The sequence below is a fragment of the Pseudophryne corroboree genome, chromosome 3 (assembly GCF_028390025.1).
Source record: "Pseudophryne corroboree isolate aPseCor3 chromosome 3, aPseCor3.hap2, whole genome shotgun sequence".
NCBI classification, from domain to species: Eukaryota; Metazoa; Chordata; class Amphibia; order Anura; family Myobatrachidae; genus Pseudophryne; species Pseudophryne corroboree.
In genome coordinates, this window is record NC_086446.1 from 247,489,915 (window position 1) to 247,501,866 (window position 11,952).

The following is an 11,952-nucleotide window of genomic DNA, read 5'->3' on the forward strand; positions in this document are numbered from 1 at the left end:
CCAATCCTGACAGTCGGAAATATATTAAAACATGTTTAAAGTTCCTGATTAACCGATTATAAAAAAACTGTTATAATCAGCAAGTCAGGGATTTAAAAAAAAAGGATATTTCATAATCAGCTTCTTTATGTATGGGGACCTGCAGTGTAACAGGTCAGTGGGGGTAATTCCAAGTTGAGCGCAGCAGGAATTTTGTTAGCAATTGGGCAAAACCATGTGCACTGCAGGGGGGCCAGATATAACATGCAGAGAGAGAGTTAGATTTGGGTGGGGTGTATTTAAACTGAAATCTAAATTGCAGTGTAAAAATAAAGCAGCCAGTATTTACCCTGCACAGAAACAAAATAACCCACCCAAATCTAACTCACTCTGCACGTGTTATATCTGCCCCCCCTCCAGTGCACATGGTTTTGCCCAATTGCTAACAAACTTGCTGCTGTGATCAACTCAGAATTACCCCCAGCATTTAGAAAGTTACTATGATTTATCAGCATCTTTTTTGACATCTCAACGGTAGATATTCGCGATTGGATAATCAGGCTCTACCACTGCTAGTTCAGCCTGATCAATCGGTTTCTTGTATGATGTGACCAGCTCATGGTTTAGTCACATTGTACACAAGAATCAATGCCCCAGCAAAATAATAAGGAGCACATTCCACAAATTAAAGAGAGAGTCTATTAGGCGGAGACACCCCACAACACCCTTTTCATTATTATTCAGAAGGAAAGACAGTGTCATGAGAAAAAGCCATCCCAAAAATTTATTCTCAAGGGCAAAAAAAAAAAAAAAGAAACCACAGAAAATCTGATAGCAATACATTCAGTAGATGCCCAGACACTACTTACTCCTAAAAGGTATACATTCACAGAATTTGGCACTGGAATGCCTTTTGTAACATTAGACTTAACAATGTAAACAGGAACTATAATGTTCAAAATGTTACTAGTCCATCAAGAAAGGCACAAAATGGCGATGGTTTGAAGCAACAAACTAGGTGCAATTTGAAGTTCTCTTTTGGTACTCCGCGCAAGTCTTTTTTTTTTTTTTTGGCCTTTCAAAAGAACAAAGTGAAGGTGGCAGGACCCTTCTTCAAAGTCTCATACATTTCATATTTACATAGAAAAGAAATATTTACATTTACATCTACCCACACAGTAGTTGAAGAGAAAGATTTGTAACCCAACATGAAAACCAGTGTCAGTGCTTGGAGGATTTCCAATACCAGTTTAAATTTTACAGTAGAAATTAAGAGGGTAGGGAGAAGAAAAAAAAATAAAAAATTAATGAGGTAGATAACATAAATGTCAACAGTTGTTACCATAATCATTGTAACATGATTGGTCACATGTAAAATGTATACTAATACTGCTTGAAAGAACATTTCAGGCTCACTGAAAAATCCATTTTGCACATTACTCTGGCCATTAAATACAGTTAGTGGTCTCTTCCCAGAAATACCACAAAAAAAAAAAAAAAAAAAAAAAAAAAAGGGCAAACCAGACAGACAATCAAGCTGCATGGAGATACTTACACCTGTCAACAGGAATGTTCTCAATGCACAGAAAAGTTTAAAGCAACTTTGGAGTAAAACCTACATTCAAAGACTTCAGAAGTCTACTTCTAAAAAGGATGGCAGATTCCAAAAATATATACCCGCAATTTGTTTCCCTATGTCTAGGCAGAAGCCAAGTACTGTAATAATTGAAAGCTTTTGCTTTTTTAATGCAATTTTGAGAGGTAAACATTGACCCTTGAAATGAACATAATAAGTCTTCAGCCCTGCAATCCACAGAATCCAGGGTGTGGCTCGTCCCATTTGTGCAGGGCAGCAATCTAGGCTCTGCTCTGGGTCATGCTAGAAATATAGCCACAGAATAATCCAAACGCCACAGAAAAGATGTATAAAATTCCAGCTAAATGTCACATTTTGGCAACAGTTTAGGTGAAAATAAATGCTTCAGCAAGACTTAGTTCACAGCTATATTTTCTTCCATAAAGTGAGTAAATTGGTGCTTTGGTACGCCATCTGCACCCTTGTCTTCCATATCAGTCATAGCCTGGCTCACACTAGACTGAGACACATCAATGTTAGAAACAGTCGCTGTGCTAATAATGGATGTACTTCCATTACTGACAGGTAATGAAGGAATGCCACCACTCTGGATTACCGAGATCTCATTAGTCTTCAAAGCCAGACCGTTACTAAGAGCTGTGGCATACTGGCTCCAGATAGCAGGATCTATGTTAACCGCATGAGGAACAAGGTACTTCGGGAAAATTTCAGCCACTTTCTTGCCGTCATTTCCCAAGGTAGGCAGTTGGTTGTCCAGCGAGAGTCTCCGTCCTCGCCGAGCACAGTTATTCCACATGTGTGTTCCCACATGAACCTATGTACAAGGGGGAAAGAAAACAAAAAAGGGGAGTGTTCAAGTCAGTTTGAACATTTTCCAATCATCAGTAGTCACAAAGTCATGGATGAGGTCACTGGGCAGAAAGAAACTAGGGGCCAAGTGTAATAGAGTGAGAGTTTCAGAAAGTGAGAGATTTGATGAGGTTTTTAAGTTTTTTTTGTAAAGTGCCAATCATTTACACTGCAAAAAATCAGGTTGATCTTGCCATGTAAATGATTGCCACTTAAGATAAATAAAAAAATAAAAACACCACACACACACTGAAAAACCTTACCAAATCTCACTTTGAAACGCTCACTCTATTACATTCGGTCCTTGTTCTGTTAATATTTGTTGTTTTAATAGTATATTTTCTGGAGGGGGAAAATCCCCCCCACACACACACACACAATTAAGACCTTAAAGCCACATGCAGAGTATTTTTAGGCTGCTCTGGACCACGCCCATAGCAAGGAGTCCTAATCTATCAGGACTGTGTGGTAGAGAACAGCCTAAAGATATGCAGTCTGTGGTTATAACTGCATTAATTAAGCCTGTGCTTTCTGCTTTTGTCCAGCACCCTCCATCCAATGAGTCTAAGAATACTTTATTAAACATTGTATTTTGGATCTGGTTTCTTTGACCATGCTTGCAAAGATCATGGGTGTGTTCTAGTTGTGTTCCAACTGCCATGTAATTGCTCCAGAACACTGGGTTCTTTTTATTGCACAGCAGCCAAGTCTCTTGGGATACGATTTGTCTATTCAGTCTGCCTTAGACTAGACATTGTTAGTTAATGACTTATTTTTTTTTTTTTTTTTTATTTTTTTTTAGGGGCAACTGATCTACATGTTTTAATTAAGTTTTTGGTTACTGGCTTTATGAGTGCCCCTACCCACTGGCAGAGAGGAGTGCTGGGAGTATAGCAACTTCATTTTTTTTGTGGGGGATAATATAGAAAAAAAAAAAAATTAAAAATAAAGATTACCTTGAGGTTTCCCTTTGTGGTGAAAGCCCGTCCACATATTGTGCAGGCAAAGGGCTTTTCCCCTGTATGTGTTCTTTCATGGATCTGTAGGGCACTTGCAGAGGAAAAGTTCTTGTGACATGTAAGGCAGAGATGTTGCTTCCCTGAACGGCGTTGTGGAGCAGTGAGAGGCGTTAAGCCAGGTGATAGTGTTAGTGGGCTAATGAATTGTGCCGTGCCAATGACCCGATTTGCCGGCATTTCCAATTTAATCAGCGTTGGGGGTGGACCAATGAACACGCTGGAACTTCTACCTGCATAACAAAGCAATTCCTTGTTAGTCACACATAGAATTAAAAGATTAAGCCTTAAGTGGAGGAGAGAGAGAGACAGCAACAGTCAGTGTCTACAGTTCAGCATTGGAACAGTAGGCCACAATACTTGCTACAGTGAACACTATTCCTGTAACTAAAGGTTTACAGCTTTCATTTCTAAAAGTTGGTGTCAAGGCAGCGCTTGAACACTTAAGAGCAAATAAAGCAGTAAATACCATACAGCAGAAGAGCTATAGTTCACTATTACTGCAAGTCTTTGCAGAGCATTATTTGGACAGAGTGGGTGGGGCACATTCTAGAACAGTCATGTGACACTAACTTAACTAGCAACATTTTGTTTGGTTCTTGGTTATATTTAATTAAAAGTTGCAGAGGTGGCGTCACAATTGACATACAACTCCTATACCGATCACATACATTAAAGCCAGCATGTGTAACTGAGCAATGGAACCAGCAGTCAGAAATCATAACATGTACATTTGATGTGGTAATGAAGTGTTGTAATTGCAGACTAAGGGGTATATTAAATGGATGTCGATCCTTTCCACGGAAAGGATCTGACATTTCTGTATTCAATTAGCGACCAAATCAGACAGGTTTGGGCCGTTTCCAACATTTTTTTATTTTTTTTAAAGCCGGATAGACATCGTCGGAAACTGGGATGAAACCTGTCGGATTTGGCCATTAATCCGACAAAACACGTGGATCTGCGGCTAATCTGCCGATCGATGCGTTTTCCCGACAAGTCGGAATATCTGACTTGTCAGACGGCAGTTTGACTGAATAGGTTGAACCTGAATTAGACCTTAAAACATCAGAAACTGATGTTTTTCCGACTTGAATAGACCCCTTAAAGTCAGGAGTCCATAATTTATAGGAACACTGAAACCTTAGAAATGTCTGTTGTAAGACTAAAGTGCCTCATATCCAACACCTCACTGCACTTTCAAATCCCTGTAATGTGATAATTTGGTAAGCCATTGTCACACACAAAGGACACTTACCATTGTCTCCATTCTGCTGAAGGCCTGGTTCCTCCTTGATTTTCCGTCCCAAACCACCATTTGTTAGATCCAAGGCTCCATCGCCGTCTGGATCAAGAAAGCCATTTTCAGACGGTTCAGTCTTAGTAGACCCACCAGCTACATCATGGCCATTATATGAAGGTGGGGACTTTGATGGAAGGCTGTCATCTTGGATGTTTGCTGGTGAAAAAGCCCTTAGCTCAGATTGTGTGGGACTTTTACAATTCTGATATTCTTGATCCACTGTTGAGAAGGAGTCATTAGTCAAAGCATCACTTTCCATTGACACATTATCACTTGATTTTACACTGTTTTGCCTCAGTAAGTTTAAGCCTGGTGATACAGACATACAATTGTCCTGTGAGGCAAGCTCAGATAGCTTTAGTGTTGGAGACTCTGCCTGGATCTCAGTTTGTGGTGTCGGCGGTTTAGAACTTAATGGACCTTCTGCAAGCTCAGGCTCTTCAATATCAAGGTCATCAATGTTGTCATCTGTAAAGCTATTTAATTCTCCACTCTTCTCATCAATCACTAGTGAGTCCATGTCTGCATCCTCACATGCATCTTCTGGCAAGGGTGTGTTGGGAATTTGGCCACCCATATGCATACGGATATGCTGCTGTAAAACCACAGCGTTAGTAAATTTCTTTTGGCAAATTGGGCATGAGTGCTGCATTTTCAAAGGTGTATTTGCACGGTGAACACCATAGTGTGTTTTGAGGTTACTTTTTGTAGAAAAGGCTCGCCCACAGATTTTGCACTTAAAAGGTCTTTCTCCAGTGTGGGTGCGGTAATGCATCTTAAGAGAACTTGGGCAGCTTAGTATTCTATGACATATCAAGCACTTATTAGGATCCGAGCCAGAAGGGTCAATGTTCTCCACCAGCTGCTGTAGCTTGCTAGTTTCTGACCCTTGTTCACTGGAGCCGCTAGCAGGAGGAGAGTTTAAACTCTGATCAGTGCCAGATTCATGTCCAACTACTCCAGGTGACACAGACTCTGCTTCACTGCCAGGTGATGGCTTGGACTGCATGTTCAGTGAGAAAGCTGCTACTGTCGAATCACTGATCCCGGCAACGTTTGGTATCGTTAACCCAGGATTGGGAAGACTAGTCAGCACAGGTTTTATGTCCGCAAGTACATTAGATTCATCCATTGGAACAGACATCCCATACGGAATTCCACTGGTAGTGGGGACATTATCCAGATGCTCTGGAACAGGATAAGGATTCATTCTTATATGGGGATATTTGTCTCTATGTCGCTGGAAGTGAACTTTTAAGTTTCCTTTAGTTGTAAATCGGTTTCCACAGATGTTGCACTTGTAGGGTCTCTCACCAGTATGGGAACGTAAATGAATTTGCAGAGCACTGTCATTACCAAACACTTTACCGCAGAATTTACATTTATGCCTGAAAAATTGATCCTCACTATTAGTTTTAGATTCGGGTGTAGAGACACCTGGAAACTTGCTTTTCATTTTCTTTAAAGGGTCCATGACATTAAGCGGATTCTGGAAGATCACAGTTCCAGGAGAATGAGGTAGCACAGGATTTGGAAACCTTGCAACAGAAGAAGAAATGCCCCTACTAACCTCAGGCTTTAAGAGAGGCGTTGTGAAGCCAATTGGCACAGCACCAGAAGCTGGCATAGGTATAGTGGTATGAGGTAGCTTAGATTGCTTAAGAGTCTCAAGTGTAAGGTTCTGACTTCCAGCTTTCTGTCCAATCAAAGCAACTGCTGCAGAAAGCTGCTGTGATAGATGAGCACCTAAAGCCTTCAATGGATCTGTAGCTGCAGCTATAGAAGGATGCAAGGAATTAGGAGCCATCATAGCAATCTGGATGCGGATTTGCTCCGTAAGCTGAATCTGTTGAAGTTGCTGCTGCTGCAAGCAAACCAGTTGTTCAAGGATCATTGGGATAGCATTGGGGTTGCTTGTTGGAGTAGCAATGCCATCTGGTGCATGTTGATTAACTGCCACTTTAGTACTATTGATAGTTTGTAAAGTCACATTAGTGTTGGAGACATTTGATTTGGGCAAGTAGCCAAAGCCATTAGTCTTAGGCGCTGCTTCAGGGACAGTTTTGTTAGCAGAAGCTACTTTTCCTTCCATCGTCTCCGCTGAAACCGTGGAGCCCTTTGCAAGAATGTCCTTTGCAGCTTGTATTTTAAATGGCTTGGTATCAGTACCTTCCGGAGGATGTGCGGAGTAAGAGTTGGGTGTCCCCTCTCCCTCATTCATGATGAGAACAAGTGGGTTTTTAGTGCAACTCTTCTTATGCGCTAGATACTCTGCATGATCAAAGAACTCTGCACAGCACTTATCACAGACCCGAGTATCCTCCATCCTGCATCGCTTCACTGGCTTTTCACCATCTGCTTCGCTTTGACAGTCTTGTGGCTCAGCTAAGAGAAAACAAAAATATGAAGTTAGCTGAAGTGTACAATAATCCCAACACAGAAATAAACATCTATACCACTATAAAACTTATTTAAGGAAGGGGTAGTTTAACTTGCTAGACAGCCACATAATAGCAAACAAAGCATTCTTTTGTTTAATGGATAGTACAAATTAATAAACAATTAAAATTTTAGACAGTCCCTGATGACTAATGCACAGAATAATCAGCTCATGTTTACATTTTTGTAGTACAAGACCTGTGAGTGGGAGATTAACAGGACATGAAAGCCAGCAATTGGACAGATTTGCAAGAGCCATTATAAAAACTGTACTACGTATGGGACACAAGTGTCAGGGTGCAGACACTCCGCTATGCCTATAGTCACATGGAAATGACAGCACTAGTTTTTATATTTTACCAAACCTTATTTCAGCCAATAGGTAGAACGGATCTTACTTATACAAGTTCTTAGAACGACCTGAACTCCAGGTTTATATGAATGGCTGTCACATGAACATATGCCAGACTGCACAATAATTCTCATCGGACTTGGGTATTTATTGGCGCACATGTAGTAACTACTTTTAGGTCTCGCGTATGGCACAGTGTACATCTTGTGGCAAAAACAAAAAACCCAACACTACTTTTTCCCTGCTATGACAACACTTTTCAATTGGTCTATATATGCAAATTTGGAATTCACAGCCGTAACACCTGGTACTGAATGTGCTTGAAGCTTTTGCCATATTGCAAGCCTAAACTTAAAGCATTCTAATAAGCAATAACTGATCTTCAGGGGGAAAAAAAAAAAAAAAACCCACACACCACAACAAACACCAACCCTGTATTTTGTGTGTATAGAACACACACACACACACACACACTTCTTGAATCTCCATTTAAAACATACTTTGAGGGAAAAAAAAAAAAAAAAAAAAAAAAAGGTATGTTTTTTTTTTTTTTTATAATCGCTACAAAGGTTTTGTACTTCAATGTAAAAGCTAAGTTAGTATGAAAACCCGAAAAGAGGAATAAAAAGTTTGACAAGAGTACAAAAGCTGATGCAGTGCAGTGTCAGGGATTTGATCCTGTACTATGTGCTGAAACATTTGGCTACACAGCAGAATGAAAACTATAGTCTGATTTAATAATGGTGGTACAGGGTGAAGGGAGGGAGGGGGGGGGGGGGGTTTAGGATGAGCATCTTTTCATTAATGATAAAAGAGATCCAGAAAGTTCGTCTGTTTTTCACTCTCCACCCCTGAATTTGTGGAATGTTATCTCTCAGCATCTAGTTATCCAATAAGTTAGAAGAATGCAGTGAAGTCAGCAGGGGTTTAGATTAAATCACCAACAAATGGATTTGGGGTGGTGGAATCCAATGCTATTGTTAATTATGCTAATGTGTTTACCAAATTCAAGCCCCACTGTAACCTTAGCATAACTGCAATAAAATATGCGCGAGCTAAACTTAAAGTCTGAAATGATCATACCACCCTGAATAATCAAATACCTAGGGATTCTAGCAAAATTAAAATTTTATATATATATATATATATATATATAATTTTTTTTATTTTTTTTTTTTAAATAAAGACTTGAAAGAATTATCACCAACACAAATTCGACATGTACGGAGCAAAACTTACAAGGAAATGTTCAATAACACCATTCCGTCAAGAGTCAATTACCTCCGGTAAGTGGGGACCATAAACAAGCAGTCACACACGGATTCTATGTTTGTAGGCACAAACCCTGCTGCCAAGGTCAATTGCAGGAGCCCCAATTTCAAGCTTGATTTCAGTTTACCACCCACAGTAGGCAGGAGACAGCAAAGGTTACCACAGCAAGCCTGTCACAGCCACATACTTCAGGAGGACAACACATTATAGTTTTCCTTAATCTTAATTAGGATAAACAGAAGAGGAAAGAAAGCAGTTTGCTCAGAGTGTTATTACCTTGACCGCTATAAGTTCAGTTTATTTGGTCTTTGGTATCCAGGTCCTAGGTCTTCTGGACTACACGCAGTAATATGAAGCACCAATCTACTAACCAACAGTAGAAAAGGAAGAGTGTGGTCTATGATTAACCCACGTACTGCACACCAAACAAAACTGGTTCCAGCCATGTGACCTTCTAGCCACTCTTTAATGTTAGTCTCCTAGTTTGCATTACCAAGGAGTTTCATGTGCAAAGAATTCCAATTCCTATCTTCACACATCTGCTCCTCAAGCAACTATTTACAAATCTCACACTACTTGTATGAATAATTAGGTTTCTTAGCCTTTTAGCATGCGTGATTTAAACAATAAAATGTAGTTTCATGGATGGGTCTTCTTGAAAAGTTACTCTAATATCTTGGGCAATAAATTCATTGATTTTAGTGTACAAGAGGGTTTTTTTTTTTTTTAATGTATTTATAGATTTTGAATCAATTCTGAGTTAATTATTTAGCTTATAAAATTAGAAAAGGGTCACCAAGAAAGAAACTCAGAGAAAACCTAAACCTGCAATCACAAAGCACTGATAATGGAATATTTTGATAAACCACATCTACTTGCTATAAAAGCAAAATTTACAATCTGTTGTAATGTATGCACACCGCCCCCTGCCAGTCTGCTGACCTGTTAATTGGTCACCAGAACTGTTCAAAAGGCAAAAGAAGATGCCATTGTTCTCACAGGAGGGTCCACGACAGAGGTGCAAATTAGTCTTGAAGGTTTGGACATGAAAAGAAGCGACAAGCTGTTTAGCGAAAATAATTAAAAATCGTACTACAGCTTATGAAAAGAAAATGCAAAGTATTTATAAAGACCAATAAGTGAGTTACCTGAAGTCATACAGAGATCGAGCCTGAAGGTGGCGCCAGAGTATAACATCGGAATCACTTTATACTTTTACTGCTTTATCCCCAATTGTGAACAGAGTAACACAGTAACTGTAGCGTGTAATGATACTTTCTTCACTACATTTAAAAACTAGTTACAAAAAAAAAACAAAAAAAAATGATATATTTTTATTATAAGGATAGGTGGTTTGTTTCTCAGATACAGCAGTGTCAAATATTAGACACAATAAAGCCTTGGTCCAAGTAGGGATAGTTGTACCAATTGCCAGTGCACAGAGCGGCACAGCCAGGCTGGACAGTACGCGGTAATAGCCACTCAAGGGTTACAGTAGTCCCGGAGGGAAGGGATCAGGGCGCACAGCTATAGGGAACGGGACAGTACTCTGCAGCGCAAGAGGGAGGGGGGAGTCCAACACACACACCAGCACTCCACCACCACCCCCATCACAGGCACAAAGAGACCCAGGCATGCACTAGCCCTGCCATGTGTGACCTCCTGAACGGGCAATACACCGAGATAATAGGGACTGACCCCTGAACACAACTGCAGTAACAGCAGCACTTCTGCCCATGACTCCCCATGCAGTAGCAGCAGTACCTGCAGCGCACGGTCCGGCCCCTGTAACTACACACGCCGCACATAAAAGTAACAAAACAAGAAAAATTAAACTAGATATACAGTTAATTAAAGCAATACATTACATAAATGACACGGCTTCCCGGTGCCATCAGCCAGTGTAGTAAGTGGGCACACAGGTACCAATGAGTGCAGCGCAGCGCAGGGATGCTTGGTCCTGGCTGCACATGGCACAGGGGATCTCCTACTGCCCGGGCACAACATAATAGTCATACAGCCTGTAACATGTTATCCGAAGGGGACACAGCGCAGGTGCGCCCTGCGCTAGATCACATGCATACATAATATCGCTCCACGGGACATATACACTGAGGATTATAATATAATAGATAGATATCATAAAGTAGTAAGGAATAGTGTAGAACTAGGCAGAAAGTTGCCGGGGCAGGTAGCAGCAGCTGCAATGTACACAGAGCCCGTGCATGCACATGGCTATAGCAGAGCAGGGACCAGGAGTGGCAGTGGCTGCGAGGGGTCAGGGTCCGGGAACCCTGCAGTGGGTCAGTGCCGCCCGCTCTCCCCCCTCCCGTCCCCCCGTGCACTCACCGTACGCCTGCGGGGGCTGCCCCTCCGAGTCCAGGTGCTGGGGGTTAGCCTGCTTGCGCCGCGACATGGTCCGTGCCCCGGGAGCCAGGCACCGCCGCTGCACACAGATGCCTCCAGCAGGAGCCGCCGCCGGCCAGTGACCCCTCAGGTGGCAGTAGCGCGCATGTCGCTGGAATTATGATTATCAATAATGCATTGCGATTTATCATGAGCCCCTGGCGGCTGATTGGCCTGTGTCCAAAAACTCACAGATTATTCAAATCAGGGCTATTGATCCGCAGCAGCAGCATCGGGGCCCGGGGCAGCCTGGGAGTTGTAGTCTGCACCCTGCACACACCATGCTTCTCTGGGGGTGCAACACAACATCAACTCTTCACACTCACAGGACCCTCCCCCACCAACACAAATCCTTTCTTATTCCAAGTACACACAACAGAGATGGGTGGTATGCCGGGGGGAGAGCCCACAGACTGCTAATAACAGGCAATTGCTGGATTTCCACTCTGTCATTACAGAGAGACTTGTGTTACAATTTCTAAATCATTATAAAATATATGGTATTTTGCAGGAACAATGTTTTCATCATACAAAATTTATATAATTTGCACGCAAAATACACAATGACACGAGTTCCCTGCTGATTTATTCATTTCATTCATTCCTTTCATTATACTGTATTTTAAATAGTTATCCCAATTATGGGATGTTTTGTTCTTATTTTGCAGGTTACAAGTTATAACCATACATGTGGGAAGGAAGGAAATAAATAAATAAATAAATGCATGTCTCCAAATTA

General features: G+C 41.2%; 1 protein-coding gene across 2 annotated transcripts; it reads right to left on the bottom strand.

Moving 5' to 3' along the window:
- Positions 1-737: 737 nt before the first annotated feature.
- Positions 738-11,346, bottom strand: SALL4 (spalt like transcription factor 4). Of its 2 annotated transcripts, XM_063958979.1 has the most exons (4): positions 11,157-11,344; positions 4,700-7,129; positions 3,382-3,674; positions 738-2,390 (listed from the first exon to the last, which is right to left on the bottom strand). In XM_063958979.1, the coding sequence occupies exons 1-4, from the start codon at positions 11,221-11,223 to the stop codon at positions 1,971-1,973; spliced, it is 3,210 nt and encodes a 1,069-aa protein (XP_063815049.1). In that variant the 5' UTR covers positions 11,224-11,344; the 3' UTR covers positions 738-1,970. The 2 variants fall into 2 exon arrangements, with proteins under 2 accessions (XP_063815049.1, XP_063815050.1); XM_063958980.1 differs by lacking the exon at positions 3,382-3,674 and having other exon boundaries at positions 2,265-2,390; positions 11,157-11,346.
- Positions 11,347-11,952: the final 606 nt, after the last annotated feature.